This window comes from Notechis scutatus, chromosome 1 (assembly GCF_049901735.1).
Source record: "Notechis scutatus isolate UNSWTSFEM ecotype Mainland chromosome 1, rNotScu1.2, whole genome shotgun sequence".
In the NCBI taxonomy this organism is placed as follows: Eukaryota; Metazoa; Chordata; class Lepidosauria; order Squamata; family Elapidae; genus Notechis; species Notechis scutatus.
The window spans coordinates 272150748-272168064 of NC_142009.1; the positions used below are offsets into that span (position 1 = coordinate 272150748).

General features: G+C 35.9%; 1 protein-coding gene and 1 long non-coding RNA gene across 3 annotated transcripts in view; one reads left to right on the top strand and one right to left on the bottom strand.

Moving 5' to 3' along the window:
• LOC148133377 (uncharacterized) overlaps window positions 1-14974 on the top strand; it is a 42324-nt gene extending 27350 nt beyond the window's left edge. The window contains exon 4 of one of the 2 annotated variants that reach the window (XR_015746704.1): window positions 14666-14974. This is a non-coding gene — a long non-coding RNA (uncharacterized LOC148133377). Of the gene's footprint in view, window positions 1-10217; window positions 10496-14665 lie in introns of those variants that run through there. The other variant, XR_015746706.1, reaches the window with a different exon arrangement.
• The window catches only part of DCAF5 (DDB1 and CUL4 associated factor 5), a 40036-nt gene that overhangs the window by 4748 nt on the left and 17971 nt on the right, over window positions 1-17317 (bottom strand). Inside the window, exons 6-8 of the mRNA XM_026671126.2 lie at window positions 14772-14985; window positions 6748-6814; window positions 3265-3392 (exon numbers count right to left, since the gene is read on the bottom strand). Of these exons, the coding sequence (XP_026526911.1) occupies window positions 3265-3392; window positions 6748-6814; window positions 14772-14985 (409 nt within the window). The remainder of the gene's footprint in view (window positions 1-3264; window positions 3393-6747; window positions 6815-14771; window positions 14986-17317) is intronic.

A 17317-nucleotide genomic window follows, 5' to 3' on the forward strand; every position in this document is an offset into this window, starting at 1 on the left:
CTGATTATTATTATTCTGATTATTATTATTCTGATTATTATTATTCTGTTGCCCTGCATGTACACTGAGAACTTCTGCACCAGAGACAAATTCCTTGTGTGTCTAATCACACTTGCGCAATAGTTTCTATTCTATTCTATCCTCTATCCTCTCCACTCCTCTCCTCTCCTCAAATAACAAATATGTAATATAGTAATTTATGCTTTTTATTAATCAATTAAATCAATACAAGGCAATATACTTTTAAAGGTATAATAATTTAAGCAGTGTGATTAGTTGAAATCCTCAAACATTTTTAGAGTCTAGAATCCATAAATTACTTTTTTGCTAGTATGTGTTATTGAATGAAAAGCTAAACTTTAGTCAGAAGTTAGTGAAAACAAAGTTGCAATCTTTTTTCCATTTAAGGGATTCCATGGATCCCCCAAAACCTATCCATGGACCTCACATTAGAACTCCTGTATTACACCAAGTACATTCATGAAAAAAGATTCCAAAATGAATCATCCCAATGAAAAATATCCAGTATTCAAGAGGCTTTAAGGTCACATTTTTCCTTTGACAAAAATTGATAGAAATATAATTATTCTGGAAAATAAAATGGTGTGCAATATACTTTCTTCAAGAATCCATATTCCGCCCAAAAATTGTTATAAAATATGCAAGTATGAGTAAGAAAGCAATAATAAGATAGAAGAAACAATCAGACAAACTAGAGTTTGTAATTGACTTCAGTTTAAGCCAAAATGATCTCAGTAAAATGGGCTCTGAATAGAGTTTTGAAACACTGAAACTTGTCTGGAAATTAGGAAACAGAAATTAATTGAAATTAATTCATGTGGATCTTAGTCGAAAAATTTGCTTGACAGAATTTAGACAGGAATATAAGGCTGTCTTTCCTCAACTCAGCATAAATCATGACAGTTTGAGTGCTGGATGTATATAGGTAGGCCTGCCTACCCTGAAGTTCACTGGATGACTCATTCTCAAAATACCTATGACATATGACTTGGATTTGTCAAAATGAGACTGATTCCAGACACCTTGGAGGAAGCTAAAGAAAAGCCTGTAGAACCAATACTGTACAGTACTGACTTGTTCCAAACACAGAAAATATGACAAAGTTAATTTAGTTTAGTGATATTTTGAGAGCTGTATGCAATGAAATTTTATTTTAATATATGTCAAATAGAGTACATTCAAAGTGACAGTTATTCTATTCTGTTAGTTCAGATAGTTTGCAGTATTTGTTTTATAATTCATGTTTTTAGTCATATAAACATGGAAGGCAGCTTACAGTTAGAATACAATTAGAATGCTTATGATAAAACCAGTAAAATTAAAAATAAATTAGTGATTACTATCTTAGTGAAAGAAATGTACTTTCCTTTTTTTTTAAATACTTGGAGGATGATAGTCAACTACACCTCTTTGAAGAGCACATCCCATAGCCTGAGAAGCACATTAGGAGAAGCTGTGCTTCTGTACTTGGTAGATGAGCCGCTGGCAATGGCTTTATCTTAAAAAGGGACTCTCCTGCTGGACTAAATAACGGGGCTGGTTCATAGAAGGAGAGTGAGACAGTCTTTTAGAAAGTCAGCTCAGCTCCTAAGCTATTTAAAAGATCAGCATAAAATTTTAAAACTGTGCTGAGCAGAAATTTGCCAACAGCCAGACCTTTGGGTACAGGCATTATTTAATCCCTGCATTTCGCACCAGTATAGCATTAGCAATTGTGATGATTGCACATTTTTCAATAGTTGCAAATTCTTGACAGTTTTCAAGGATAGTCACATGAAAAAGATGTTACAGCAGTCAAGATAGAATAGGATGTATTAACACTTGGATAACCATCATTAGATTAATGTTGATATGCTCTAGTTATATAATTGTGCAAAGCTTATTATAGATCACTGCTGTTAGTTGTGGACCTAGTGACCATTAAGGATCCAAGAGGATCTGCTCTTTCAGGGGGAGTGCAAACCTATCCAACTCATAAGTCACCAATCCATTTTCTTTTCCTTACCAATAGGACCTCCATCTTCTCTGGATTTATTTATAGCTTATTCACTCCCATTTAGGCAACATTAAAAGCTCCTTATGGCTAGAGATAAAATCACCTTTTTGCATAAGCAACCTCTCAAACTCATCTGAGCTATTCACATTTCATGTATTGACCTTTTCGTAGCTTTTTACTAAATATATACAGTAGGGAGAAATGTAATTTACTGTTGAACAATAAACATTTAGAGATATCATGAGCAGTTTCACCTATTATGGATCACTTATATTTGAAAAGATCAAAACATGTTTATTTGTTTAGAATCTGTTATGCCCTCTTTTTAATAGCTAAAGCAATGTATAGAAATACTAAAAACCTACCAAGTATAAAAACAAAACAATTACCATTATTATTTTTATTAATTATTCATTTGATTTGTATGGCCTCTGTCTTATCTAAGCAACTTTGGACAGCTTACATCTAAAACTACCGTGTTTCTCATATAATAAGGCCGGGTCTTTTTTTTTTTGAGCCCCGAAAAAACGGCTAGGCCATCTTTTCAGGGGTGACTTAATTCCCCCCCTTGCATCTTAGGGCGGGCGGCGACGGCTTGGATGTAGACCTCGGTGTTGGTGGGGCACTTTGTATCAGGGTCAACGCAGGCAGCACCATATCCAGGTGTGCAACAAAAGTACTTCCTAATGGCAAGCCCCCCCCCGCCATTTCCCCCCCATTTCGCATGTTTTAATATAGGCCTTAATTTGGGGGGAGGGGCTTAATTTCATTTCATGCCTATAAAACATGCTGAGACTTCCTATTGGGGGAGGCCGTATTGTTGGAGAAACAGGGTAGCATATAAAAACAAATTAGAAACCAATATTGCAACATAAAAAACTACCCACAATCAATAAAAACAAACAAACAGAAAATTGGAATTGGCAGCAGAACTCATCCTACATCAGCTCAACGTAGACTTATGGACCATTGCTTAATCCCCAGGCATGGCAGCAGAGCTCTGTCTTCAGGGCCTTTCTAAATGCTGAGAGAGTCAGGCTCAATGTAAGGTCCAGGGGGATGATATTCAACAGGGTGGATGCCATGGAAGAAACCACTCTTTTTCTGGGATTCACCAGATAACATTCTTTTGTAGACAGGTCCCATAGCATGTCTCTCCTGCTATTTAAAGCTTATCCAATTAAAACAACAACAACAACAACAACAAATCACGACCATGGAGAAAATGCAAACTACCAGCAACTCACCTTTATAATTTTTTCCACACCAGAAGAGCAGATCATATACGTGTGAGGGTTAAATCGGACTTGGTTCACAATTGAACGGTGACCTTTCAGCACCATAAAGGCCCCATTAACCACTCTGCCAATTCCACCTGGGAAATAAAAAAGGCAGAATTGGGTGACTTTATATCAATTGGCTTGTACTGCCAGTGAAATATGCCCCCTTAATAAAAGCAGGCACTACCAGATGTGATAACCTTGAACGTGACTGGTGCCATAACATCATCATGAGTTAATTCCTCTCCCAATGGTATGTCATGGCAAATGACAAGATTTACATTTTTTCAAGCCACATTCTACCTCAGTTCCTCCATATTATCCTTTGGAAATATTCAGAACCAACACCATATTTATTTCAGCAGTTTAGTCAAGAGAAATGAGACAGCAGATATACGTGTAATTTGTTCAATTGCATAAATGCATAATGACAGCAACCTTTGACAAGGGTCATGTTTACCTATTTGAACAGCTCATTTTATTCTATACGTAAAATAAAAGCTGTTATAGTCTAAGCTAACGCTGCACAGCATGCAAAGATTGTTCTAGACAAAGACAGAGAGAGGCAGACAAACAAAAAGTCACTGCCAGATAGGGAAGAGCCAAAGAGCCCCGCCCTGCTTTTGATGCTGAGAACAGAGTACTAGAAGTACATGCTGTTGTCATAGGAGGGGGGGATGAATTAAGCATACTAGCCCTCCCCTCTTGTTGTTGAGAACATGGTTCCAGAAAAAGATACTGTTGAAGTCGAGAAATAAGCAGGAAGTGCAAATAATGAGTGAATAAGGATTTGGTAATAAGGAATAGGACTACTCCTTGACTGGGGACTTATTCCTTCCCCACTGTGTTGACTGGCCTCTTTGTAAGAGATGACTGGGCTGAGCCTGAAGGGAGGGGTCATGACTGTCATCAGTCATGAGTCCCTGTGTGCCCACAAGAGATTTAAGTCCAGCCCACCTTCAATTCCTTTCTATTCTTAACTCCTTCTAATTTCCTTTGACCGTTACAGTAGTAGTTCAGATTCTTATATAGAGCTTAAGCTCACACTCATTTGAACTACCTGAATATCCTGATTTCCCTGGCTCTTGACACTCTCTGGTTTTTATATTGTACATTACTTAATCTTACAGGATTTAATTAATTAGTAGGTTTTATAGGTTTTATAGGATCTAATGTATCTATTCTTTTTATTGTTCAGCAGTTACTTTTCTGGTATTCCATTATTCCCTTAAAAGTTAATGCTCCCCAGGTTTTAATGAGACTACTTTGTACTTTTGTATATTCTAAATTTTTAAAATATTTTTTTATCCTGCCTTTATTATTTTTCAAGTGGTGAACGTACAGTACATAATACTCCCTCCTACTATTCAACTATCATTCCTTCATTATAGTTATTATTGATAGTGATTGTGCAAATCCTGTCTTTGTTTTTTTGTCACTGGTGAGTATCAACATGGAGAGCTCTCTATTAAGGAATAATAAGCAAGAGGAGAATCTATGGATATATTTTCCATTAGAGAAACTCAGCCTCCATGTATATGCCATTTTTAGTCTAAAGACACAAGACTTTTGCTTTTAATACAATTGTGTGATTTCTTGACCTAAATCTGTGGAAAAATACATTCTATAACTATGTATATCGCCTTTACAATTGAACAACAGGTTTTTTAAAATAAAGAACACGATGCAAAGTTCAGCTAAGAATGAACAACTCATTTTCAACTTATTACACATAGTCCTCGACTTATGACCACAATTGAGCCCAAAATTTCTGTTGTTTGTTAAGTAAGATATCTGTTAAATGAGTATTGCCCCATTTTACAACCTTTCTTGACTCATTGTTAAATGAATCACTGCAGTTGATAAGTTAGTGACTCAGTTGTTAAGTGAATCTGGCTTCCCCATTGACTTTGCTTATCGGAAGGTCACAAAAGGTGTCATAAATATGAACCAGTTTCCAAGCATCTGAATTTTGATCACATGATCATGGGAATGCTGCTAAGATTGTGAAAAACAGTCATAAGTCACTTTTTTTCAATGCTCTTGTAACTTTGAATGGTCACTAAATGAACTGTTGTAAGTCAAGGACTACCTGTATTTGCAAAAAGGATAAATGTCTTCCTAGTTTATAGCATAGTTTTCACACAAACAAGATGAGCAATCAGAAAAGTTCTGAACATCAAAACACTGCATTTTGATACTATGCATTAAAAGCAAACAGGGCTCGTAACAATTTGGGACCCTGAGAGCCATCATAATAAATTGTTTGAAGCACGTAACAGACATTTTGGAATCATGTGAAAACTGCACAAAAACCTAAACTTGAACCTTTGCTGTTTCTGCCTAAATGAGCGGGGCTAAGGGAAGAGAAGAAAAATACTGCAGAAAGAAATTAAAACAAGTTCCAGAATGTTGGTTGGTTTAATAATTATATGGCCACAATAGGGCATAGCATATTTCTGCTATGCTTCAAATTAAGAAGTTGAAACTGAGAAGACTTTTGAACAGAGTTTGAAACTTAAATTTACAAGGCAGACTTCAAAAAAACGTCCGGGATTGTTTTCCTAAGTATGGAACATCAGCAAGCAAAAGGTATGGAAACAGCAACACAAAAGAAAATCTGAAGAAATACAAATGCACCAAGTAGGTATTAAGATAGCAATGCATCCTGCATTACACAAACAATACTCTATGGAAAGATCCTCTGTGGTTCTGAGGAATCATATTAATCTTCTTTCAATAAAAGAACTACAAGAAGGGGAAACAAAGGCTCCGAAGGATTCCAGCAATAGTCTGCATTAGAACATATAGGTCACCTGATCAAAATCTTCAGTAGTATGAGATATATTATATATCCTTCTAAATTTATATTTATGCAAATAGTTAGCAAAAGAAAATGTCAGAAGTTCTTGACCATAAAACAATTACAATTACAACAATTTCAAGGCTTTTTTTAAATGTTGCTGCCACAAATACAGATCATTTGTGGTTAAGTATGACATATAATATTATTTGATTAGTCTGATCAAAGGAAAACATAAAGCTTCAATCACCCAGGGGAGTGCTGGATTTTTATCTCAAAACTATCCTGGATATTATTAGTCACGTTGCTTCCTCAGAGTACAAAAAGAATATCAAATGGTACAACCCATTTGGCTTAACTGTAGATTAAGAACTTGCTAGAATGAAAAGAAGTCCAAACAAACTGCAGATCGTAGATATGCAGAAGTGAAATGGTATTTACTAAGGTTTACCACCGAAAGTAAAATAGTCCATATGACTTTTAAAGGAACTCTTTCCGTGTTATTGCATTTTAGATTAAGAAATTATTTCCATGACCACCTCAATGGATAATTTTCTTATCAATCTTCCATGTTATACATTAATTCCAAAATACAACATTCCTTACATTTTTATTGGGAATACGTTTAGTAGATTCCATATACTCACCAGCTTCAGGATCTGGAGGAATTCTCCACATGTATAAATTGAAGTCATCAGACCCCGAAAGAATGTACTATTAGAAACCAAAACATTATACGTTACAAGAAAAAGACTATTTAGTACATACAAAAGAATAATATAATTTAATTACATAACATGGCTAATGCATGTTCTGTGCTTTAGTCAATGTACCCTGTTTCCTCGAAAATTGTGGCCACAATGGAGGAGACTGAGTGGTGCGCCAGAGCCGTGGCTGCAAGGTGAGGCAGGTGTTGAGGCGTGGATGTCCTGGCTGCGGAGGCCCTGAGGCAAACTGGTGTGGGTGCTTGGGGCAGCTCCACTCCTCCTACCTCATGGCGGCGGTACTGGCACACCACGTGACCTCCTGCCCCGCTATGAGCAAGCAGAAGTGGGCCTCCCATATATGGAGAAAAAATAAGTCACCCCATAAAATAAGACCTAATGCTTATTTTGGGGCCCAAAAGAAAATAAGATGTGGTCTTATTTTTGGGGAAACACGGGTAATATTAAGATTATGACAGATTAAATGCTGAAAATATAAAGATTAGTTACCTACAAAAAGATTACAATTCTACATATACACATTGATCTAGAAGTGCCACTGAAATTATGAGAATGTCCCCTAAATATATTTATTCTATTTTGGGTACTTTTTACCATACTTTACTTATACAAGAACTTTTCATATGCTACAGGTTAAATTTATAAAATTCTATTGCCTCATTTTTAAAGGAATTCCCAGGAAGTTCCATAGCTCAGTGACAGAATAAACATTTGTCTTAAGAAGATTCCATGTTTGAGGGCAAAGTTAAGAACAGTGCCTACAATTTTCAACTACAGTTAGACTGATTACTGTGTTAGGTGGTCTAATGATCTGATAGAGGTGGTATTCAGCAGGTTCTGACCACTTCTGGAGAACCAGTATCAGAAATTTTGAGTAGTTAGACAACCAGCAAATACCACCTCTGACTGGAGATTTTACACTATCTTTTCCCTGCCATGCCCAACAATTTTTATATATTTTTGAATAGCTTATAAATCTTACAAAGTATAAAAGTAGTACTGATGTCATAAAACCAATGCAGGATTAGGATGTCTTTAAATCTTATGCAGAGTTCCCTCCCAAATTATTTCATTCAGTACATTCTCTGAATAAAAATTTATCAGGTCCTTGATACCGATAATTTCTTTAAACTAAATTACTGGTCTACTTAACAGGAAAAAAAGGAAAGAAATGCACAATTGCACTTACAGATGAAGAATTTGCAAACATTGCAGAACTGTGAAGCTGCTAATGTATTAGATACTTACTGCTTCAACAGAAGATTAACAGTATTAAACAGTAGTTTAATATAGAGTTACTTTATTCCATATGCTATTCCTCTCTGAAAAAATAGTTTTTACCCCAGACCTTGTCAAAATTTAAAGCCAAGTCTGTTCCCACTTTTATTAGATTTATTAAACTGATTATACTCTTTCAAGTAGAACTTTAGATTTTCTTGTAAGTGGAACATTTTTAGAAGTATTAGAAAAACTATGTAAAAGGTATATTGGATAAATAGCACTAAAGTAACTTGGAGAAATGCCGCCAAGGTGATATCTTTTTGCAATAATGCACAGAAACTGGTAGTAGAGAGTGAACTATAGCTAGACCAGAGTTTCTCAGATTCGGTAATTTTAAGACATGTGGACTTCAGCTCCCAGAATTCCCCAACCAGCATGCTAGTTAGCAGGGATTTCAAACTCGCGGCTCGTGGGCTGGATGGTCAGACGGTGGCTAAGCCCATCCCCGGTTTAGCGAAGGAGGAAAAAGTCATCTTACATCACATGACGATGACGTGAGGACACGAATTTGACACTCCTGTTAACTAGGGAATTTTGAGAGTTGAAGTCCACATATCTGTAAGTTGCTAATGTTGAGAAATACTGACTTAGGTATACTGAGGGCACCTATCAAGGTATACTGAGGACACCTATCATGAAGACTCTTTCCCAAAGTTTTACAAACATGCCACTAATTATAGTGTAACAGAAATTAACGTCTCCCAAGGGTACTCAAATCCAGGCAGATTCTCCAGGGAGAGATAGCATTTGGAATTGTGCCTGAAGAAAAATGAGTAGCAAGAGAAGCTGATAAAACAAACAGATCACATGTTATCTACAACCAATAATCACTATTCCAGTTGTACCTTTTCGGAACAACCAAAGTTCAAAAGTATGCCTATTTTAGCAATGTGAGATAAGTAATCTCTTTTCTGCTACCCTCAGCATATGTGTAAAGTTGTGAATTCAAGCATTGGACTGATTAAAAATATCCCAAAATTGTTTCTGAGCAAAATTCTTAAGCAAGCAATCATTCTTCATCAATGATTAGCTGTGGGGGGGGGGGGGGGAACAAGCTGGGGATGGAGGGAAGAATTGGCTTCTAGACAACCAGCTGCTGATTCAGAAATTTGCCTTAGATGGAAGAAATTTCCAGGCGTGGTTAATAACTGCGGCATGAAACATCAATCCCAGAACAATAAACATGTCTCAAGTGTTTAGAGTGAGCCATCCTAGGCAGATGCATGGGATACCTTGTGGCTCCCTCCCACCTCTGTCCCCAAAGTAACTTCATACTAGCATCTAATGCAAACTGGAATATGGGGAGAAATAGTTACAGTAGTGTGATCTTATATAACAGTATTTTTCTACATTTTATCTTGAGGAAAAATTCAGCCTCCTGTCATTTTTCTATTTCCTTAATTTTAATGGAATGCAGAATAGAACCATGCTCCTCACTACAAGCAACAACAAAAAAATCTATTTTTCTGTGGCCACGATTTTTCTGATTTCTTTTTCTGTGAAAATTAGCCCAGAATGGGGGATCTTCTATAAGACTCCAAAGTAATCAAAGTCTGCCATACTAAAGTTAAGATTCTTAACATAGTTCTTGGGATGAGGGACAAAAAGTAAAAACGTTGAAATATATTTAATTATAAAAGTTAATGAAAAATTCTATAGACAACTACCTTTTTTCTAGTCACCCCCCCCAATTTCTATTCATGTTGAGTCTTTCTTAATGAAAGATCCTACCGTTTTGCAATCATTTTTAAAAGAAAGTTTATGGGTATTGTTAGTGTTAATACACACTCACACACAGGGGGGAGGAGGGAGGGAGGGAGGGAGGGAGGGAGGGGGAGAGAGAGAGAGAGAGAGAGAGAGAGAGAGAGAGAAATACCAAATGTCCTAATACCATCCTTTCCTCCAAAACTGAAAAACTGAAATATGTATAAATAAACTGTACTGCACATGTCATGCTAAACCAGATTCATAGCAATTTGTAATTTGCTATGAGCTTTTGTATTTAGCCTATTTTTATCCATCTTCATTCGTCCTAGCAACATCAGCAGCTAAACTAAAAATCAAGTTTGCTGTAACACATAAAACATCAGGAATGTCTTTGTTTCCCACAGGCAAACCAGGAGTTGCAACAAGCTCAATCATACCATTCTGGCAAGTAAAATAAGGACAACACTTCTAATTCTAACTTCTGTCCAATATAGCTGCTCACATTATGAGGACGAATGCTACAACACTGGCATGTATCTTACAAGAATTCAAGATTTACCAAAGTCTTGGACTATATTTGATATTTGTTCAGAGATAAGCCCTTCTACATTGGGAGGCAAAGCATGTACCTTCAACAATACATTCTTGTGCGATCAATCTCTCTATTTCCTTATAACAAAAGGTATTTATATATCACTACATTAAAGATCATACAATTACACCGTTTCAGTTCAAAATTCAAAGGAAGTTTCAGTATATTAACCTTGAGCTCCAACCTGCAGAGATAGATCTTCCATTCACCAGGAAGAACGTCAATGTACATAAAAATCTGAGCTATGTCAAAAAGTATAATCTTTTTAGGACACTAGAGCTGGTTTAGAAGACTTTTTTTTTCCTCCTGAGCTTTGATAGGCAGGGAGAACAGATATTACAAATGTTAAAAATTCCAACTATGCACAGAGCTGACTCGCTGGCCTGAATGAGGTAACTAACAGATTTAGACTTTGCATCCAGAAGTTATGCCAAAAATAACAGAAGCAGCAGACTAAGGAAGTCAGGAATTAGGTAAATCTGCATCCAAAACAGGAACCATTTTTAGCAGTTCCTATTTAAGAGTTCCTGCTGGCCAGCTTACAAGAAAATAGACAGTTCAGGTCCTGTGACCTGGTCAAGGATAGATTAAACAAGGTAACAAATGAACACATGGCACCTTTAAAATATGGGACCTCTGCTTGAAGAATGTGCATATCAGAGCTATAGTGCATCCAAGACTGACAGCTAAGCTAAATGAAAGCTAAAAGCAAAGTAAAATAGTGGCTTAACAAGTCAAATTATCTATTCAGTTCAGACCTCTGTTTAGATTTTCTAGTATGCAATAGTTTTATAACCACTGAAGGGTTTTTTAATCACTGAAGTACAGGCTGCCATCTCTATTATTAAGTACCCTTAAATCTTTGCAATTTCTAACTCAACCAGCACAATAATGAGCAAAGTGTCCTCAACATGGGCATTTGCATGGACTTTCAATAATCTTGCAACAGTTTTCCCTTTAACCAGCTTCTCAGTTTTAATTCATGTATTTAGTGATATGTCTAAATGATAAGAAATAATATTTTCATTATTTTTCTTCCCTCTAAAGAACCAGGGCTAACAATATTCGTACTTAATAATTTCTAAATAAATAAATAAAATTACTTAATAAGTCCTAGGACCCTTAGGAAACTATTTCAACCTTATAAAGTTCATCAATATTAGAAATAATAACAACCATACATTATTATACATAACTGTTCATTATAGGCACTACATTTTTTCATTAAATAAAATATTAATTGTAGATTACTGATCTATCTTTCCAATGTGTACTAATAGTCCATTGCTGCCCTCCACTGACAACACAAAGAAATTTCAGCATTTTTCAATACAATATTAATATGGAAGGAAATGGGGGGAACCACATATACACACAATCTTAATTAGACACAACATAGATTATTTTTAGGTATCAAAATGCTAAGACATGTTCTTTTAGACACAACTATTTCTAGGGCCCCTGTGGAAAAGGAATGTAGAAACAGGCATCCATCTTAAATGGCTTTTCAGCATTCAGGAATTTCTACTGGGAATGCTCCCAATGACTGCTGCATTCCTGAAGTTCTCCTGTTCAAGAATAAAGTCAACAAAGGGGATTGGGTGGTGATGTAATGTCTGAGATATGCCCCAAGTCTGATACAGCAAAGCAAAACAAAATAAAAGTATCCAGTCATATACAGCATAGATTAACCTTTGCTTGAAAATGTCACCCACCAGACAATTTTGTGACCAGGGACTTAGAGATAGATCGGGTGTGGCAATCCCCAATGTCACTATTTTTTTTCAGCATAATTCAAGAAACTTTACTTGCCATACTATTTTTTTTATTTCCTACCTTTATTGTTTTCAGAAATAATTCATGGTGGTGAACATATCCAACACACCTTCCTCCTCCTAATTTCCCCACAAAAGCAACTCTGTGAGGTTTTATGTCTACGTCCCACAAATGCCTATAATTTTATCCTTCTGTCTTTTACTATATATTTTAGAGGTACCAATTTTATCATCCTTTAATAATATTTTATAATATCTATCTATCTATCTATCTATCTATCTATCAATCATAATATTTTATAAGGAATAATGCATTTAAAATCTTTTTCTCTACAATATACTTTCCAGGGAAACATCATTATTCCATTATGTTACTAATTAAATAACAACAACATTTAGGATTTTTTGACCAACTATCTTGTGAAAAATACAAAAATTGTTTTCCTCATAATTGTATGAATGCACATATTACATGATAAGGCAATAGTACTATAGTTCTCTAAGATATTTCATGATATTTAATATTTAATAATTTATTATTTAAATTGATTTGCATATGGCAAGAAAACAGCCAAAAAGCCAGTGGGTGACCTTGGGCCAGTCACCTTATCTCCGGAGAAAGAAGGTGACTGGCAAATCACTTCTGAAAAATCTTGTCAAGAAAATGGAAGAGATTTATCGAGGCAGACTCTGAGAATTGGACACGATTGACCGGAAGAAGAAAAACAATGGCAATAGTAGTACGTACACACACACACACACACACACACACACACAACCAGAAAAAAAATGGCGATAGTAGTACGTACACACACACACACACACACACACAGAGAGACAGAGAGAGAATTTGAGTGTGTCAGGGGTGGTATTCAGCAGGTTCTGACCAGTTCTGGAGAACCGCTAGTGGAAATTTTGAGTAGTTTGGAGAACCGGCAAGTATCACCTCTGACTGGCCTCACCCCATCTATTTTCTGCCTCCTGAGTCCCAGCTGATCGGCTGGGTCTTCTTTTGTTGCCCTGCAAAGGAGAATGGAGCTGGAAAGCAGGTTAGTGGGGTGGGGAGGGAATGAGATTTTACAGTATCCTTCCCCTGCCACACCCACCAAGCCATGCCCACCAAGCCAAGCCACACCCACCAAGCCACGCCCATAGAATCGGTAGTAAAAAATTTTGAATCCCACCACTAGAGTGTGACCTGAGATTTTAAAAACTGGTTGTTACGTGACAATAAAGTCAGATATTAGAGTGATACATCTGTGGAGACTTGTTATTATTCCCTGATTCTTTGGTGGCAAAATGTTTTGACCAAGAAGAAAAAAACAAAGCAATTATAGAGTAAAAAAATAGGAGAATTATAAATAGATAGCGGGTTTGTTATATGGATGCACTATAAAATTTAAAGAAATAAAGTATAACAATTCAAAATAAATTATCTGGAAAAAGTTTTACCGTATCAGCAACAAAGGGTAAGAAATTAGTGATACACGTACAAAACAAATATGGTTTTACATCCATTTTTTTCAACCAACTCATGCTTGCTACAATATGCAAATTCAGAGCAGCAGACATCTTTAATTTATTTTCTTCTCTTCCTATTTCCCACCCATGTTATGTAGTTCAGTTTACCTCGCAGTAGTAAAGAGACACATTTTTTAATCCTGGGACAAAATGGTTAAGTGGTGTAACCTGAAATTAAGTCACAATTCAAAAATAGGTCATGGAATATTAATTGATAGCTAATATCACAAATATAGGAATATTGCTTATCAATTAATAAGGGTGGTGCAGTAGCTCAGTGGTTGAGATGCTGGGCTTGTCAGTTGGAAAGCCACAATCCAGGGTCAAGACCTGAGTCTCATGTGAGCTCCTGTCCTTGCCCTAGCTCCTGCCAACCTAGGAATTTCCCGCCCAAAAAGCATGTAAATGTGAGTAGATAAATGGGTACCACTTCAATAGGAAGATAACAGCACTCCATGATGACATGCTGGCCACATGATCACAGGAGCATCTTCTGATGATGCTGGCTCAATGGTCCTTGAAACAGAGATAAGCACCACCTCCTATAGTTGGCAATGACCAGTAGAGTCGAATCTGCAGGGACTCCTTTTTACTTATTCCAAATAAATGAATATAATATCTTATTGTATTTTTAGATATCTCAAGTAAAATAACTCACTCATTTCCATATTAATTTATATGTTAATTACACACACACACATACACACGTGCGTGTATTATAGCACTCCTGTAGCTCTTTTCACTTCCCCACCAACTATTCATAGAAAAGAGATAAAAATAGGAGAAATACTGCACCTGCAGCAGCTTTAAAGCAAAGACTCAACAAATCAGTGATACATAGAAACTAAGATGTTCATCATTAACTATTTAACTTATGTGGATGACTAACCACAACGATTTAGCATGTTGTGAGAACTTTGTCACTAAATATTATCTATATTGATCTAGATTTATTGTTTTACAGACAAGGAAACCTTACAGTATTCTACATTATATTCTCAAGCAGTCTTAAAATATTTTAAAATGCCTCGCTGTAGAACTCTTGGATTTTAGGAATTAATGCCCCTTACCTGATCACGATCTCCTGCAAAACAGCAGCTTTTCATGGTACAAGAGTTAAAATAACCCTGGTTGTCAAACTGGAAGACAGGCAGACGGGAATGGATGTCATAAAGGACTGGTGGCAACCTACGCCTGAGAGCAAGCAGCTGCGTTCCATTGCTGTTAAATCTCACACTCATGGCACTCTGAAGTGACAGATTCCCACCATACCGGAGCAAGGAACTAGGAAACAAAAATGAATTAAAATGAGCCGCCACAAGTCAGCGATCACCAAGGTGGTCTCTATCATTAGCATTGGTGTTCAAGGATGGCCGAGCGTCTGAATATGCTGTTTTGTAACAACATCATAAGAATTTGAATACTGTAGCCAGATATCCTGTCCAATAAGATATTTGAATAAGGATTACTTTAGCAAAAACTTTTGGAACAAACTTCAAGTGAGTGGTATATATTTTACAACTTTATTTCAGGTAAGTCTATCAGCATAGAAATCTCCATGAAATCAAAGCTGGGGTTGGGGATTCTGGCTGCAGTGCACAATCCACTGAAAACAAGCACCAATTTAAGCTGGGTTTCCTTCCAGTAAAAAACAAATGATGTTTGGATCTAAGAGATCACTTCCATGCATGTTTCTTCAAAGATAATCAGTGTTGAATAAGACTGTCTCTCAAAGAAGTAAATTTAAGATTTTTGCCTTAAATGTAATAACCCCTTAATATCTTTAAAGTCTTAACATGTAAGATTTTAGACAGAAAAAGTAAATCTTTAGGAATAATATAATTTGTTTGCTAAGTTTATATACTGCCTTTTGTTTTGGTGCTTATCATATTTATCAGAGTTTAACTGAAAAAAAAAACAACTAGTTTTGGACCAAAGGCTGCATAAATACAGTATCTGGAATCTTCTAATATGTTTGTGTCATAAAGTTCTTCATATTAAAATGCACAATTATAAAGAAGGGGTCTGAGGGGCAGAATAAAAAAAGCTCAGATTGAGTAGCCTTGTGCTGTTCTCAAGAAAAACATGAATCAACACTAATTGATTGTTGCTGTTGTTTTAACCACTGAGCTCTTCATGTCTCTGGGCAGGAAATAATTTCTTTGTAGAAACAGGAAACATACCACAAACATGTTTATAGTGTGACTTGCTACACAGGTATAAAGAAGATACATTGGGGTTATTGCTATACAAGATCTGGAAGAAGATACAGTTATGTTGCTATTATTACATAAAGCTATTATTATCGGGGGTGGGGGGGTGGACTAGAAAACCTCCAAGGTCCCTTCCAGCTCTATTCTAATTGATTGATTGATATACAAATTTAAGCCCTTTAAAGCCTTTTGGAGAGCAGAAAGGATAGGCCTTAAAAAGTCATTGGGCATTCAGGCAGTAAATTAAAAAAGTGAAACAATATAACTTTAAATGCAAGAATAGCTTTGTTATGTCAAAATAGTTTTTACCAATAGCTTGTGTTCAAGAATGAATGGCTTCCTTTCCAAGAAAAAAAAGAAAAAGTTATCTTCTTTTGGCAAGTGGCATCATTTGGATTGTTTATTGGAAGCTCACAAAAACAAAACACTACTAACAAAAGGCAAAGAGATTGGGACATGAAGTGTCTTCAGTTGTTTTCATTATGTTATTCAGTCTGGACATCTTGGTAAGTCACAGTTGTAGCTAAATTAGCTACAAACTAGCCTATGAATATAGTAAATCATAATAACCTTTGGGTGAAAAGAAGGACAAAGAATATTCATTATGTAACAAAAACATTAAGAAAAAAACCCTGCCATCATTAAAGATTGTGGTATTTTTATTACTGCACTAACAATGAATATGAGCAAAAAATAGTTCTTGGCCAAGCTGAGAAAATCTAAAAATTATAGTATCATATCCTATCGTACAGTACAGTGATATCTCCATTAAGTCCAACTAAACAATTTATCCAAACACCTAGTCTTAGTATAAAATAAAAGTGAGAAAAGGGAGATGGATATTGCAAGGTGATTTGATAAACAGTGTTAAGAATAGAAGCAACTTTATGGAAAGTTACAGTGCAATGGTATAATGTTATTATATATTGTTTGATTACTGGATATGCCATCAAGTTGATGTTGACTGAGTGACGACATAGGTCTTCTGTATGAATAAGCATATATGCTCTAGAGTATTTATTTTCCATTCCTAAGGAAATGAATTATCCTTTCTTTTGAAATACAAAATGAAATGTTTAAAGCTATGTCGTCTGTGAACACATGTTCCCCAATGATTATGATTAGTAATTATAAAGAAGGGGTCTTTAGGGCATGATTTCCTGGAGTCTTTCAAAAAGTCACATGATGGCTGGAATCCAATCTTATCTCAAACCATTGCCAAGATAGCTGAAACAGACAAAAAGTCATAAGGTGATGTAAACAATCTAGCAATTCTGAAGGGTAACAGCCAGTATCTTTTAGCAAACAGGATTCATAGTACACTTTAAAGACTACCTTATCATATAACCACAGGATATTCAGACAACTTTTTTTTTGCCTGAAAAGTTCCATAATTGCTTTGT